Genomic DNA, 16,374 nt, shown 5'->3' on the forward strand with positions numbered 1-16,374 from the left:
TTAGTGTATCATCTAGTCTTCTAGCAAATCGTAAACATGCTGCATATCAGGACCAAGTTAGCAAGAATATAACTAACATGTCATCTAGTATGCTGCTGCAATCACAAAATGTGAACTAGTGGAGCCAAAGGAATACACAGAGGGCCCGATTCATGAACACCTATACTAAGTGTATACTGTTCTGACTCGAACATAATTCACATCTTTCTGCTAATTTTAGTTTTCCTACTGATTTTCTTGCAGCCTTAAACATCAAGGGGATTCATACAGGTTACCACAAAGTGTAGACTGTGTGTACACTCACTGAGTGACTAGAAAGCACAAGCAATGTGGTATGGATGTTCTTGAATACAGAACATGTACACTTAGTGTAAGCATTAATCAATCTGGCCTAGAGACACAACTGTTCCTGATTTTACAAAAAAGTGACCCTGCCTTTGCTTTACATTTTTATCTTGTCCCTCATAACACATTTGATTTTTCAGTAAATGACTGTAGGCTACCAGCCTCACTTTATGTAGGAGGGTCCCTACTTATTTGGGCAGTTGAATCCTGCAAGGGGGGGGGCATGAAAAATGGATTACTGTAGGAGTTAAGTAAATTTAACCCTTGGAAAAAAAACATACAAGTAAAACAGCCCCCTCACACGAAAATACAAACGTATGATTATTTTACCATTTTATATTAATATTTATTTTTAAGCAGTTAAGCAACACACTCTTCCTTTGTATAGGTTTAATAATTGTTGAAGTTAATTGCCCTTTAAAATGGGTGTTAACTTTGTTGGAGCTCTCTCACTGAATCGATGGTGCTTTCCACTGAGCATTTACGTCAGGGCTGGATAGTCCTAATCTTAGCATTCATCATATCATACACATTCGATTGGAAATTGATAAAAACAAGCACAATTAGAAGATAAATGACTAAGTTGGCAGGGTGATAGCATTTCCACAGCATACACAGAGATGCAACTACAGCCCGATATAATTCCTGTTGTGGTGTACGACTAACACCTCATGGAAGAAGTGGAGGGAGGTCGGCTTAAAGGCCAATAAAGGGCTCCTACGGCAACCACAAAAACAGACACACAGAGATTCAGTAGGACTACTACAAAACACTTCTGTGAATACAATTTTTCCAAAAACACTCTTCAGACACTGGCAATTAACGCAGACTCTGCCTCAAATGAGGCAACAAATGGCATGGTTGTAACAAAATGTTATAGTTCATTTGAATCTTGTTTATCTGCTGGGCACCCCAAGCTAATGGACTGATGGAGGGAGAAAAAGAATATTGACAAAAGGTGCATCAAGAATGACATCTCTTCAGTTTTAGGAGGAGCAGTACAAAATGCAATACTTCTGATACAGGCTGAGTATGGTATATAAAGGCCTCACAAACAAGGTAGAGGAAAGACTTATGGTCGAATTCAAAGAGAAGCCACTGGTTTCAACAAACCCAGACCTATAATGACATACAGAAATAGGTCCTAGTGGCCAGAAGGTAATAAATTACAGAGCACCTCAAGATCATAATAAAGCCCCCACCCTTTAGAAGCATGCAGCTGTGATAAATGATAAAGATATTTGCACACAGCAACATATTTCTCTTTTCCAACACTAGACAGATACCGGTGATGTATGGAGGTAAATCCAGGATCCTGGACAGATGTTTGTGAAGTACTTAAAATTAAACAGACCTCTGGACCTCTTGCCAAACATTATCGCATGCTACAGACATCCAATTTCAGCTGTAGTAATCTTTATTTTTGGTTATGGACATCTCATACAGCTTACTCATCTTTATTTTAAACCACCTTTATTCTATTTACTTTTGTTGACAGGTTTAGTTAAGACCACAGAGTACCATCACCCTTGATACTCCCCCCCTCTCAATTGCATCTACTTTGGTCAGTTAACAGCTAGAAAGAAAGTGTTAGTAAAAAGATGAACCCTTCAATAAGCTTAACAGAGAACTGTCACTACCAGAGGGAAACAACACATGCAGTGCTGATAAAATGAAGAGAAACGTCAAAAACTTAATGGACAAAACTGAGTCCGAGAGACAAACACTGAATACTCCAATGAATGCTTAACTGCATGACTAGGGTAGGTACAACATATAAAAAATAAAAAAACAGGACAACAGTTGGAAAATTTACGCTTTGCCCAAAAAGAAACCTTGCTTTCCTTGTTTGCAGTCATTTACTGCTACTTAAAAATGAAATAGATTAATGTTACTGGTGTTTTTACACAACAAAATATTCCAAGACATACTGACCTATATGCAATATACAGGGCAGAGATGTGCACAGGGTGAAAGTAACAGCTTCCCTGCTCTGTGCTGTTCACATAATTTTTCTTGGTAGGTATATGGCACCAGGTACAACACCTACAATCATTTTTCCTATTACCCATTAAAGGTATTTGTGGACACCTCTATTAAATCAATTGTTTATCACATGCACTTAATTATCTCTTCACCAGTACACAAGCATACAAAGCTACTGCAGCAGCACCCCTGAATTTTTTTTTTCTGAGAATGCCAGGCCTTACAGCATGCAAAATGAATATGCCACTTGTTCAATGTTCTCCCCGTATAAATCCCAGAATGCAAGGCTTCTCTTACACCACACAAAACTCCCACAGAACAGCAGTTTCAGTCAGCTATTATTTTACATACAGCAAATGCAATGAAGAATGCCACAGAAGTTGAAAAGTAAGGTATACAAAACCAGTGGTGTGACCAGTACTACTGTATGGTACAGAAACCTGGGCAATAAAGGCACAGCAGTTGAGGAAACTAGAGAGGACAAAGATGAAGTGCCTGAAATGGGTGGTAGGGTGCACACTATGGGACAAAGAAATGAGGACCTAAGAGCAGAAGAAAAAGTAGCTCCAATTGCAGAAAAGGTCAAAGAACAGATTACGGTGGTTTGGGGACACGTGCTGCACACCAGATGGTCTTCTGTTTAAAATTATTTGCAGCAGACAGGAAGAAAAGGAGGAAACAAGGATGTCCAGCAAACAGGTGGATGGATTGCGTGAGAGAACACATGCAGCAGTCAGGCATGAGTATCAAAAATGCCAGGAGAGTGGCACTGAATAGAGAGATGGTAACAGTTGACGCGACACCCCAACCCTATGTAGAAAAATGATATAATCAATCACTGTCCAACAACTTGACTACACTTAGTCTTGCTAAAGATTAGGCCACCTGTTTTAACATGAAATACAAAGGTGAAAAAAATCAAAGCTCATTTGAAAATATGTTGAAGCACTGTACCAGTAATGTCAAGAAAGGCTGTTGTATAAACACCCAGTAATTCAACATTATATGCAACTTAGAAAGTATGGATTTGGGTGGGAATACACACCTCAAGAAGCTATAGGAATGCCTCAAATACTGCAGTCAACAGTTGTGCACTGTGTTCTATGGAGAAGCCAGTGGCAGATCTATTTAGGAGAAAAAAGAACCATAACTTGCAGTTATGCAAGTCTCATGAGTCTATACTGAGCACCAGGTGTTTAATCGTAAAACAAGGGGGTAACACTTCTTTGTACCACTCCCTGAAGCTACCAATACAAGCAAAAACACAGCTCAAAACAAGATGCAAGTTACTCTCTTTCAGCATTCCATACACTCTGTGACAATAGCAACATGTAATCAGAGTATCACAATTCACACGCCTGCTATTGCTTCAGCAGAACCAAAGGGATTGATTATATTTGTGAATATTAGTCACTCATTTCATACAACTACGGACCCACTAGTTCACAGTCCAAGGAGTTAATCTATGTTGACGGTGCCCCGAAATAGTGCAAAAGCTCAGGCATGAAAAAGATGCCCATGGAAGAAGAGCTGATTGGACGATGACTACCTGCAGGCAGGGCCAGGAAAAATTCCACTTTTGGAGGACTTTCAGCACAGACCAACAGCAGAGTCCCTAAAATGCTTACTCCTGGGGACAGCTTATAGGATGCAGTCTATCAAAATTGTGAAGGAGAAATCACACACACACATCATACTCTTCCATGACTCTACTGCATGCCTAATAAATGCTCTCAGTATGGACAAAAAAGAAATTTGTATGTGCTTCTGTTTCTACGTAATTAAGGACATTGCAAACACTAGTATACAAGAACTGCATGTGTATGAATGTATGACATAAAATATACACATCACAGATATGGGAAAAAGGGAAGAAAATGTTAAACCTACTGGGGAAGGGGCTAGCCGGTTTTCCATATGCCACAGTAGAACAAGTGGCTGTGCAAACACCACACATGCAGCAAGACTGGGATATGCTAACACTACCTCAGACTCACAACTTTGCACACAAACTTTTGATCACTTATATCTTCTCCAAAACATTGTGTTATTATTTTCCCTCATACATGCTGCATATACAAGCATAGAACACAAGTCATCACAACAGCTATAGCCCATTTTCTGATAAGATACCCAGAACAGCAAATATTCTGAAAACTAGAAATACAGCTGCATGTAAGCATGCAGTTTATTATGATATTTATTCCATTACTACAATTTAAATTTTTACACTTTACATCACAGAATTCAAAGCTCATTTCTAATACATTTGGAAGGAGCAGGCTAGTGGAAAAAAACAGAATTTTCCTTCATATAAATTAACATTGCTTCAAAAATGTACACAATGTCAGACTAATGCTTTCAAAGCACCTGTTTCACTTGGCACTTCTACAATACTCAAATGGACAAACACTTTTCTTCAAATGGACAAATGCTTTTCTTCAGAATGTCATTTTCAAAAAATTCTCAAGGAACAGGTAAGTAAGTTGTTAAAATGCAAAGATTAAGTTTACTATAACATTTAAGTTTACTATAGCATTTATTTTTCATAATGAATGTGAAAATGTGGTATAAACAAATTTACTATAAAAATCATATCATACAAATTAGTACGACTATGTAAAAAGTACGGTAGGGAGAACAGCCACCAGCATCATGTCCAGCACACTACTGCATGACAGTTTCAACTCTGCATACTTCAAAAAGGTATCAGGCATGGAGTGGGTGAACCAACAACAAAACTTAACAGAGGTATGGGTGACAAATTAACTCTCCCTACTTTAATCACCCTGCATGTTTGATGTGTAGCAAGTAATACATCACATATTTCTACCTTACATCAGACTCCAGTGCTACAACACTTATAAACTCATTCCACAGTTTCCATGCCATTCAACCATCTTTCAATAGATGACAGCAGAGACTATTTATGCACTACAGGATTAACCTGCAGCATTCCATTACAGCTTAGTTTTGTACCCAGCACATGATTTATTGTAACAATTAAAATAATCTTTAACCATATCTTGAAGATCTGTTGAATGCAGTTGCCACATGCACACTGTGGGATACCACCACTAAGCCAGTTAACCTCACAAAAGCACCTCAGAAATAAGTCACTTATCAAAGACGGTCTTAGCTATCATAAGTAAACAAACCTGTGCAAGGATACTGCCATACGGCATTGTCTGTGTATATAAACACTGTGCCACACACGCTGGCACTCGTTTGTATTATGAACACAACTATTATGTGGAAATAAATCACACACCAACATTAATTTGCATAATAAACAACTATCTCTCATATAGAAGTCTCTGTATGTGTATTCTGCTAGAACTGCTTCATTACAACTGGCCAGTCCATTTAGCAGAATTCAGTGTTGGATTCTTCCCTTATCAAACAACCTGTTGCTTAAACAGTGATGCAACTGCAGTAAAGCAAGATGTTTCTTCAAAATCTGTAATGTTTTAATAAAACATAAAATAATAAATAGGGTTTCGTATAACAAAGACTGACAACTTCACAATGAATTACAATATACAACATAATTCAGGACTCAATAACTTAAACAATTGTTACATATATATGGAAAATAATTCTCTCAATATACAGAAACAGATATTTTAAGCACTGCAAGATAAACAGTTTCAATGCATTTTCTAAAACCTTCCTCAGATAAAAAGTCAGGTAAACCATCTTCCCGTTAGGACCAAAGGTTTTAAAGAGATTACGTTCTAATTTCAGGGTTTGTGTTATTCGTTTTGAATGTTGTCTCCATGACAGCATGAACTCTTCGCCACCCCCCATGCAAAGATTTAAAATGGACTAGGGAAGGAGTCTCTCTCGGTAAAATGCCCCCACTACCATCCAACTCGGGTAAAACACCACCAGCTACAGTTTCGGGTACCTACTTAATGCAGAAGAAATTAATTACTCACTTTCTTAACAGATGGATGTATGAAACGAATTTTAAAACACAACAAAAAAACAAGTTAAATGAATTATGCTCAGTTAAGAAAAACTGGAGCCATACCTCCCGTTAGTACTAATGAATTGTAAATCTCTCAATTATAACATTAAAATGTTTATGCAAGATGCAAAGGGGGCGCGCAGAAAAGTACAGCATGTAATAAACACTAGCAGATGCATGAAAGCTGCACAAATGATTTAAAAACCTACTAATTTCCTGACTTCTGCATTTAAATGATCCCAATGAAACTTGTAAAAATACAGAATTACGGCCCACGTGAAGGATATTCCGGTATCAATTAGCAAATAAAAGGTTAGAGAAACAGGAAAAATGTATAGTGCCCAAATTTCCCACCCTCTACTACACCATAAAGCCCAAACTTCCCACCCTCTACTACACCATAATCACCGTTCTGTCAGTCTGTATTACAGAAATACAAAAAACTCTTTTCCCAAACTCCAGTTACCAACTATGTGCCATGGCACGCCACCCAGGCAGGCCCTTAATTGCCATCCCTAATGTACACACATAGCTGGACAGACCAACTCGGCTAACGGTCTCTTGACAGTGTAGGTAAGCAGCAGTAACAAGTGGCTGGCCACTGTGCAAATTCACCAATTTATTTTCAGAAACAAAGATACACATTAAATCTACAGAAGTCCCAAATACAAAGTGTGTGTGTTGGGAGGAAAGGCGATGAGCTGTCCGGCCCCGAGCGGACCTGAGTGAGGAACAAAACTTCAACTAGTAACCTCTTAGCAAGCAGAGATTAGTAAAACATCTCCACTACATAAAGCAACAATCGGACGTAACTTGTGTCTTTACAGCCCTATACTATCAATGACCCCTGTACCCTTCTCTTTTATTTAGCAGTAAGGTAAATCACAGAACTATTGCCTCTACTTCCAGAGCTAACCTCTACCTGGTTCCCGTCAGCCAACTTCTCCAAAAATCTTCCACACTACTAAAATTATAACGGAAAGCCCCAGGCGAAAAAGCTGCCTTACCAGGGAACAGAAGCAGCAGTAATGACAGAAGAGACGGCTTATTGTGTGGTAAAAGTTGCTGCACGGCTTTATCCCAAAGCATTAAACGAACTCTTACGGCCATCCTTAAACCAGCGCCACAACAGTACACATCCACAACCCTCATTCTTCCTTCGCCCAGCCGCGAGACCTCATCAACTAGCCGCCCATAGCGCGGCCCCGCTTCTCATCTGGAGCGCGAGTGGAGGAGGTGGTGTGAGGGGGGGGGGGTAGTACGAACCAACACTAACGGGGTGGGAGGAGCAGACAGTTAATCACAATGGTAGGTTTCAGACAAAACTTCAAACGTACTTTCACTTACGGATTTTCAATTCAAGCCGGATACCCAGATTACTGATGTGTAATTTAAGGAAGTGCCCCTAGGCATCTACATGCCATCCCCATGAGTTTGGTACATTCCAAATCACAGCTTTTCTCTCCGCTCTCCCGCGAAGCAAACGGTTTGAAGAAGCTGATTGAGGCGCAGAGTTGTGGATTTTGAGGGATGAGCATTTATAGCATTTTGTTGTACTAAGAATTATAGTTTGTAGGTAGATCGCTATGGTTATGTTTTTTTTTATTTATTTCAGACAATAACTGCACTTTGGCTGTACTACAGTAATTCAATTCTTCTAAGTTGTTTTGCACCGAAGTTTTAAACAGGCTAAAGTCCATTCTTTTAACCTTTCATTTCAAAAACGGAAACGTGGTTGTGTTATACGGATCTTTAATAATTGTCAACGGGGAATCAAGTTCCAGGGTTGCGAATTTCTTTTAATTCGCTTGCAGCTAAAATGGTTATGAGCAATATCGATTTCATTCAGCTTTTGGGAACGCAACAGATGCCTTTTCCGACGTTTGAGAAGATTGACTCCCAAGAATCCCAATGCTAGCTAACGCTTTATAAAAAGTGGAAAATAAATGTGTACGGTATTCCGTACAAGTATTACGTGACTCGTCGTGGTTTCGAACATAAGTTTTGCTGATGAAGTATTTTGAGTTATTTTGGATAGCCTTGTTTTCTTCAGTATTCTGGTTACTTAGCGTATTTACTCTACAACAGCGGAGATCATTTTGGAAACTATATTAACGTTTTTTATCATTGTGTCGCACCGCCTTATATTATTTAAGAGCTATTTTCTTTTTCTTCTGTAGATTGGGAACATATGCCTGTTGTCTGATGCGGGCACTGTTCTGTTTCGCCGTCCCTTTTCATTTAACCCTTGCTGATGATTTTTTATTTAGCTTCTTGGAAGGCTAGCCTCTGATATCATACACGTTATTTCACTGTATGCCGATTCCCATCGTTTTAGGGCTTGCCATAGTGAAGGCATGATTCGTATTTTGTCATTTTTGGTATTTCTTTTTAAAATTTATCTGTACTCCCTCCCTCCCCACACAGGCAAACAGCTTGCCTTTCTTCTGCTGGAATGTGTTGATAGCGCTGTAATAATTTTCTCTTCTCCCTTTTTTGCTCTAGCTAGAGAGAGACGTTATGCTCCTAGATGTAATGATTAACTTCATACAGACAGAACTTAGATAAAATTGTTAATCCTGGAAAATATTCTGTATCACAATCTGTATAGGTTTTATGATAAAACATTCTATTTTAAAAAAAAAATAATTCTCTTTATGACTCTCAAGATTGTTTAAAGGTCAGTGCTGTGATTTTAATGCTTAGTTGTTGCGAGATGTGAGGGTCATTAATACAAACGCACAAACTGTGTGTGAATTCTTAACTGCACTGTCGTAGTTCCAGTTTGCCAAGGATTGTTTGTCGGGAGGGGTCAAATGGGGTAGTGAGGGGAGGTACATACAGATTGTTGAGCCGGAGAAGATGAAGACGTTCCACCCCAGGGCTAAATTGCCATTTAACCGGAACCTTCAACCCCCAATCAAATAATCCGGTACTGATTTGGGATCTGGAACAGAGAAGTGTTATTAACCAATGTGTTCTGCTAAGTGGACTGCCTTAAACAAGTGTGCTATTCTAGGCTGCTTGTTTTCCTGCTGTATGCATCAGCTATTTACTTACTTTGAAAGCTTTAACATTACTTGTTCCCTTTCTCTACTTATTATTTTTTTTATTTTGTTTATGTAATGTGAATCAGGCTAGGTAGATTACGCACAGACCCTTTCTGCCAATTATCCTAGACAAACGCAATGTGCCATTTGGTAAACGGAAAGTAATATGTATATACATGTTTGGAAACATAAGTTTTTTATTGAATGGAAACAGAATCCCACATTTGAGCATAAAATCAATTCGCATATCACAAATAGAGAAGAACTTGTGTAACGATATTCTTTGTCAGAGTATCAGCTGGCATAAAGGTCAATGGAATAGTCCAAAAGGAAAGATTTGATACAGGAAACAGCCGAGCTGATCTTAAAGGAGGAAACGAGGGATAAACGGAGGTGTTCATTTTAGTTGTATTTCTTAGAGATATACATCTGTAGTGAGAAAAAAATATCTTTCTTAGGTTTGACAGTGATATTTTTTAGATCCACTAGTTTTGCATAATTACAAATTTTGAGAATTGTTTCAGAGATTGATATTCCATAACAATGCTAAATTTATAAATGGCAGAGGATACTAAGAATGTTTTTAGAAGCTTAGTATTCTTGCAGAATTGTTTGTCAGAGATTGATAATCCATAACAATGCTAAATTTATAAATGGCAGAGGGTTCTAAGAATGTTTTTAGAAGTTTAGTATTCTTGCACTTGGCAGTATTTGCACTAACGGCATTTTAGTTTAACATTTTAAATCTGTAAAACAATTAAAGCTCACATATGTATATTAAAACCAATGCATTAGAAGCAATATTAATGTAATAAGCATACATCAGTCTGAACATAGTTATATCATCTTTGCTATCTCACTTGTATCATGTCATTTCTAAAATATGTTTTGAAGTTGGGACATTTAGCACTCTAATGCTGGGTATAATGTTGCCTCCATGAGCATTAATTTGCTTTAAGTGGTTTGCATGTTGGTGACAATTATTTTCCTCTTCCTCATTAAACTATTGGTCCTAAAATGAAACTGTGGTATTCTAGATGTATAAAGTCTCCAGTCCGCTGGCACAGTTCCTAAATGGATTCTAACAGTTGAGTAGTGTAAGTACCTTAAGCACCACGCTACAGAGCCTTCTGTTACTGAATACTTTTGTATGAAAAGAGACTAAACCACACTGCCATGTGCTTTTTTGGATATCTTTAAATACTGGCCTGGATACAAGTCTGGTATCTGTATTGGCACATATTTTATCTGCTGCAGATAGTAAAACTGTGAGAGTACTGCATCTGTGCCATTATGCCTGCAGCAGATTCACTTAATTGCTCGTGTTCTGTTTTGTTTTGCGAGAGATTTTTATTTTGTTATGGAACTAAATTGTGATGGATTTGATGTTTTCAGTATTTGGACAGAGGCATTCATTATAGAGGTGTTTCTTTTTTTTTGGTATTTACTCTTGCAGAAAAGAGAATAAATGTTCACGAGGTTCTAGTATATATTAGTTTTTTTTCTTTGAGAAATATGGTTAAAATTAATTTTCTGAGCCATGTGTTTTATTTGGAAGTTCAACAAGTTTAAATTCTGAAGTCTGGGGTATGTGTTTGATGTAGAAAATGGGTAAGTTAAGAGAGCTATCAAGAGAAAATAGTTTTGGGAATTGTCAACACAGGTTTTAGTTAAGTACAACACAGGTTTTAGTCACAGTACAGTCAGAAGTTGACGTAGTCATTTCTCATCCCAGACCACTCAGGGGGCTTCTAGAAAATGGAGGTTGTACTTGACTTTTCATAGATGCCACTTAACTAAGAAGCCACTGTGATTTTTGGTCGCAGTTGACACCTTACAATGTTTTGAAGCAACCCGATTGCAGCACTTAAAATTAATATGCATAAGAGTTGTGCATTATTTAGGATTTTAGCAAGTCCTGTAATTTGATTGGTTAACTGAGCAAATAACTTGGGTTCAAAACATTGCTGTTTTCCTGTCTTCATGCAGTTGTACAAGTAACAGTTAAACACACACAGTCAACGTAAACACATGTTGAATTTTGAGGCAATCTCCTTTACTGCTTCTGTTAATTTAATTATGTTTTTGAAACTAGGTATGTGCTAGCCTTTACTTTTTTATTTATTATTTGTTTATTGTGAAGAGGTAGTCATTATGCCAAGTAATGCCCCTCTATTACAGTCCTGTTGTATCTGTGCTATCCTTCTCAACTTAGTGACTTTTATCTTAGTTATCCTTCTCAACTTAGTGACTTTTATCTTAGTTATCAAAGTACATTAAACAATCAGACATGAGAGTATAAAGAAACTGTCTAAAAGGCTGTAACCCATAAAAAAACAATGAAATAATGCCAGAGCAGAAAGTTGTACATAACGGGGTGATTTTTTGAGCTTTAGAAATTGTGACCATCACAGATGTTACTTGAACCCTAAAAAGGCTTTGAGTACATGAATAGGAATATAAAATCTAGACTGGTGTGTGCAGAACAGTTTAGTTATATAATTTTAAATACATAAACATGTTTTAGGCTGCGTTAACTAAGGAGCCAGAGATAGTGTTGAGAATTTTACATAAACTTGGCAAATAGTATATTTGTCATGTTGTCAAGATATCTTCTTGGATGTTAACATTTTCATTATTTAAATATTATGCCTGTACTTTGAAGCCATGTGAGAAATATTCAGTAGCATACATGCACAGAATAAAGAATTTTTGACTAAACTGAAACGGCTACTTCTTGTATATTTGTACCGGAACAAGCAACTCAAATTCAGAAGCCATAATTCAGTATAGGTTAACGTCTAGAATTTGAGAATGGGCTAATCCACGTGGATCAATAAATCCTTTGTGGTATTAGATTTCTTGGTACTAGAACAAATAATTCAAGGAAATTTGGGATCTGCAGTTCAACACAGATTAACTTCTGTATTTTGAGAGTGGGATAGTCAATATGGATCATTAAGTCATTGATGGGCAATTGAAAGAATTGCTCACAATTTTATGCTTAATAGAGTAAGAGAGGAACGTCAGTAGCATTGTATTGCTTAGAATACTGGTGGAGTTCTGTGGGAATGGTTAACAGTACTAAAAGTCTTTCTGTAGTTTTAACTTGAGCATCAGGTTTTTAGAGTTCCTAATTTGGGTTAATACTGTAGAGAGTTCATTAAAGTAGACCTGAAATTTGTCAGTAAATGGTAAAGCTTTAAAATTTGCATTTAGTGTTTGTGTAGTGGTCCCTTTAAGAGACTGATCCAAAATGGGACACAGTAATTAGATAAATGTATCCAAGAATATTTAAAGGTTTATTAAATTAGCCGTTTGCCTAGTATAATCTGAAATTGTCACTTCATATTCTATTATCTTCAGATCAGCTGTTTTCTTAACTTACTGTGTGTATTTGTTGTTCCAAATAAACTTATTTATTGATTTATCGTTGTTTTTCATGTGGCTGTCCTTTCCTGCACCCGTTTGTTACTTCTTGGGCTGGCCGATTTGGTCTGCCCTGGAGGTGAGAAATGCTAGGCCTATATAATTTTCTTTGCAGATGATATTATAATACAGTTAACCCAAGCCATTTCTTTTAAACTGATCACGTCACGTTATTAATGGTTTTAATGTAGTTACCAGTTGCAAACCTAATCTAAATAAATCTCTGCAGTTGTTTTTATAGGGTGCCAAGTTTGTATTTATCTCAACTGCATGACTGAATTACTTTTACTAATGTGAATATTTAGGGAAGAGCACTAGGAAGAAAAGATGACCGTTTCTCTGTTACAATGGTGTTACAATTTTGTTTCTCTGAAATCTCTTCTAGAAAGATGAGCTAAATTGTTCATGTACTTGCCAGAATGTCAGTTAGTCAACACTTGTTAAGCTGATACAGTTGGGTGTGTGTATATGTAGCTCTGTAACACCCACTTGTGCGTTGTGTAATATATGTATAATATTTTCACTGTGTTGTTTTATTACACGGTGTGACTTTTTTTTTAAATGTCTTTGTAAAGTAATTTGTATTTTATTGTAATGGAGATTTTCTCCTTGGGGCTATGTTGAAAAGCGTCATCTTTTCTCATCCGGTTATGCCAAGTAAACAAATGCAAACAAATAATGATCCTAAATGTTTGCCCCAAAAATGCTTGTACTGGGTACCAGCAGATGTAGTAGATGTGACATTGTGGAACTCTGGTAGAATTTATTTATTCATTGTTTGTTGGCCTAGTGGGACTAACCTAGTCAGTGTCCTATTTTGCCCAGGGTAGATCTGAGGTGGTATTCAAGCTAACTGGGGAAAATTTGTCCAAGACATCGGGGAAATTTTCCTACTCTTTCGGTAAGGGGTGTGGGATTTTTTGCATTCACTTAAGCTACTGCTAACTCGGGCATATAGAACTTCAGTTTAATATAAGAATATTTAATCTTTTCTTTGTTTGCTTTACACCATATGTCAAGTAGATGCTCACATCTGCTAAAAGCATAACAAAGAACAACCGATGTGGTGTTAGATCTTGTTCTTAAGTAATGGACTTGCGGCTGCATGCACAGACAAGTGAGTTCTGAAGCAACTTTTAAGGCACAAAGTGAGGCATGTGGATCCAAAGTCAAAGAAAAAATAGTTGTTTGAAAATGCCTTTTCTGCAGCCAGAAAAAACATCTGTGTGTTAAGTACAGTGCTCACAGTGACCAATTTCCCCATGAAAGATGCTGATGCCAGGGAATTCACAACTGGAAACAATGGTAGGAAAAATAAAGAAAAGTATAATTAACATCATGGGATGAATCGCTGTCAGTGCTACATTACTGTTCAAGTTTGTCTTGAGTGCTGTATGTTGTACAAGTAACCGAGTGCATAAATTCACATAAATACAGAAATTAAGACCAACAGACATTGATTTGATAACTGTTGTTCATTTTACCATATTTTAACATATGGTAAATGAGCATTACAGTGGTGGTACTACAAGCAGAAAAGAACATAAGTAAGTTAATGCCACTAAGAAGAAAAGACCCCCTGATTTAGATGACATGGTGGGATGGCACTCTGTGCAGGATGAGTTTCTATCCCTTGCAGGACTGAATACTGGAATAGGGTCCAGCTCGCCTGTGACCTTGTATTGTATTAAGCTGCTGACTGACAAGTGAATGAGGCAGGAAGTATAATCAGGAATGTCCTCTTTTATTTTTTCCCAGACTGAAGAGCTTGGTAACAACTTGTCAAAAGTAGACCATATAACATCACTGCTGAATGAATTCATATAAATTGTAGTAGCCATACAGTTTATAACTGACAGCAAACCATCCTTAAAGTTGCAAATAAACTTCAGACCGTTAAACAGTTGCAGGAAGAAAAAGGCAGGTCATTGAGGAATCGGTCACAATTCAGTAAAATAGCATTAGTCTTCTGCCATGACCAAACAACCTTAAAGATCATTTTGAAGACAGAAATGCATCCATGACTCTAGTAATTTCCCTTCCAGCCAAAACTAAGGGTCTGAAGTAGTTAACTTCATTTGATCAGCAACCTGTGGGTTACGGATCAGATACGGATCCGAGCTGGCAGCATACCAAGCAAAAAGATCTGAGCTCCAAGCTCCTCCCCCTTACCCATACTACACTGCAGCCTCCTTCCAATCCTCAGATCTCGTTTGCTGTGGCTTTGTCAAGCACTGGATTCTTAGAGCTCCAGCCAAATTTAGCAATTTTTTTCTTCAAACTTCACTTTTGGTCTTCTTTACTTGGTGTGTGAGTGTATTTTAATACCTTTCTACGGGTTTTCATTCTACATAGCCTTTATATCCCCCTTTACCTTTGGTAGTTTCTCATCCCTTTGTAGGCCCCTATTTTTCCCTCTTTCAGCTGTGCATGTGTGGCTGTGTGTGTGGCTTTCAGTCATAATCAGAAGCAGAAAGTGACCTTTACTAAATGCTCTGAGTGTGGCCATAAGCTGTCGCCAGCAGATGGTCATACTCTGTGTGTGATTTGCTTGGGGGTTACGCACCTTTCCTAGGGCTGCCAGATTTGTGCGGCCTTTAACTCTCGAGCCTTAAGGGATACGAAGAACAAGCTGATTCTGGCGGGTCTTCTACCTGCGGAATCAGCTTCTCCTTCCCTCTCGGTAGCGACGGCCGTGGCTGCCCAGCTGACTGGCCCTCTTCCCCTGTCTGGGACTCACCGTCCCACCTTGTCTCAGGGAGAACTAGAGGCCAAGAAAGATAAAAAAAAAGAGAGAAGGGAGAGAGAGAGAGAAAGAAGCCACAAGCGGCAGGCCAAATTGGACCCCTCGGCCCCTCCAGCGAAGGTGGTCTCTTCTCCCCTAAGTGTCCAAACCTTCCTCCCCACGGCTCCATTCTTCATGTTTCTCCCCGGAGGAGGAGACCCGACCAGCCTCGAGGTCTTTGTCGCATCGGCCCTCCTGGCCGGTGTTGGTGGCTTCCTCCAGGTCTACTCGAAGCATTTCGGAGGCAGATATGGACCGGATGATGCGTCAATTTTTGCAAACTCAGCTGCAGATGGGAGAGCTGCTGCCCCCCTCCCCCCCCCCCCCACGGGAGGGAGTTCAGCTCCACTGTTCGTCCCGGTAGCTCCTTCTCCGATCCACCACCGGATTTTGGAGTCTTCAGATTAGAGGAGCCCCGAAGCCAGGGGGTTGCCGATGGTTATTGCTACCTCGATGCCGGCCATGCCCTCGAGTTTATCGTATCCACTTTCAGATCCGAGCTCCCGGAGCCGAGAGCTGGGCTTGGGATCCAAGGGGGTGAGTGTGTCTTCGGCTACTTTGTGGTCAGAGCACACCATCCTCTTGGGTCTGATGGCTTTGGTGCCGATCCCCTTGTCGGATCTGAGGGCCCTGTCCACCTGTCTTAGAGAGGCCAGTTCTCCTTCGGCATTCATGGTGGAGAAGGTTCTCTCTGGAGGATCGAGACCCCTCACTCTTTCCTCAGGGTCCACCTCCGCTCCCTCACAGCTCAGTTTGTCCTCCATCATCCAGTCCCTCCAGGGACAGCCTGTGTCGTTGATGCCCCA

The 16,374-nt window shown here is 38.9% G+C and overlaps 1 protein-coding gene across 1 annotated transcript in view; it reads right to left on the reverse strand.

The window, feature by feature from the left end:
* The window catches only part of LOC122802294 (nectin-3-like), a 1,108,442-nt gene extending 1,100,922 nt beyond the window's left edge, over positions 1-7,520 (reverse strand). The window contains exon 1 of the mRNA XM_044071942.1: positions 7,312-7,520. Within this exon, the coding sequence (XP_043927877.1) occupies positions 7,312-7,456 (145 nt within the window). The 5' untranslated portion in view covers positions 7,457-7,520. The remainder of the gene's footprint in view (positions 1-7,311) is intronic.
* Between the last annotated feature and the right edge of the window lie 8,854 nt (positions 7,521-16,374).

This window comes from Protopterus annectens, chromosome 5.part0, assembly GCF_019279795.1.
Source record: "Protopterus annectens isolate FY-2018-M chromosome 5.part0, PAN1.0, whole genome shotgun sequence".
Taxonomy (NCBI): Eukaryota; Metazoa; Chordata; order Ceratodontiformes; family Protopteridae; genus Protopterus; species Protopterus annectens.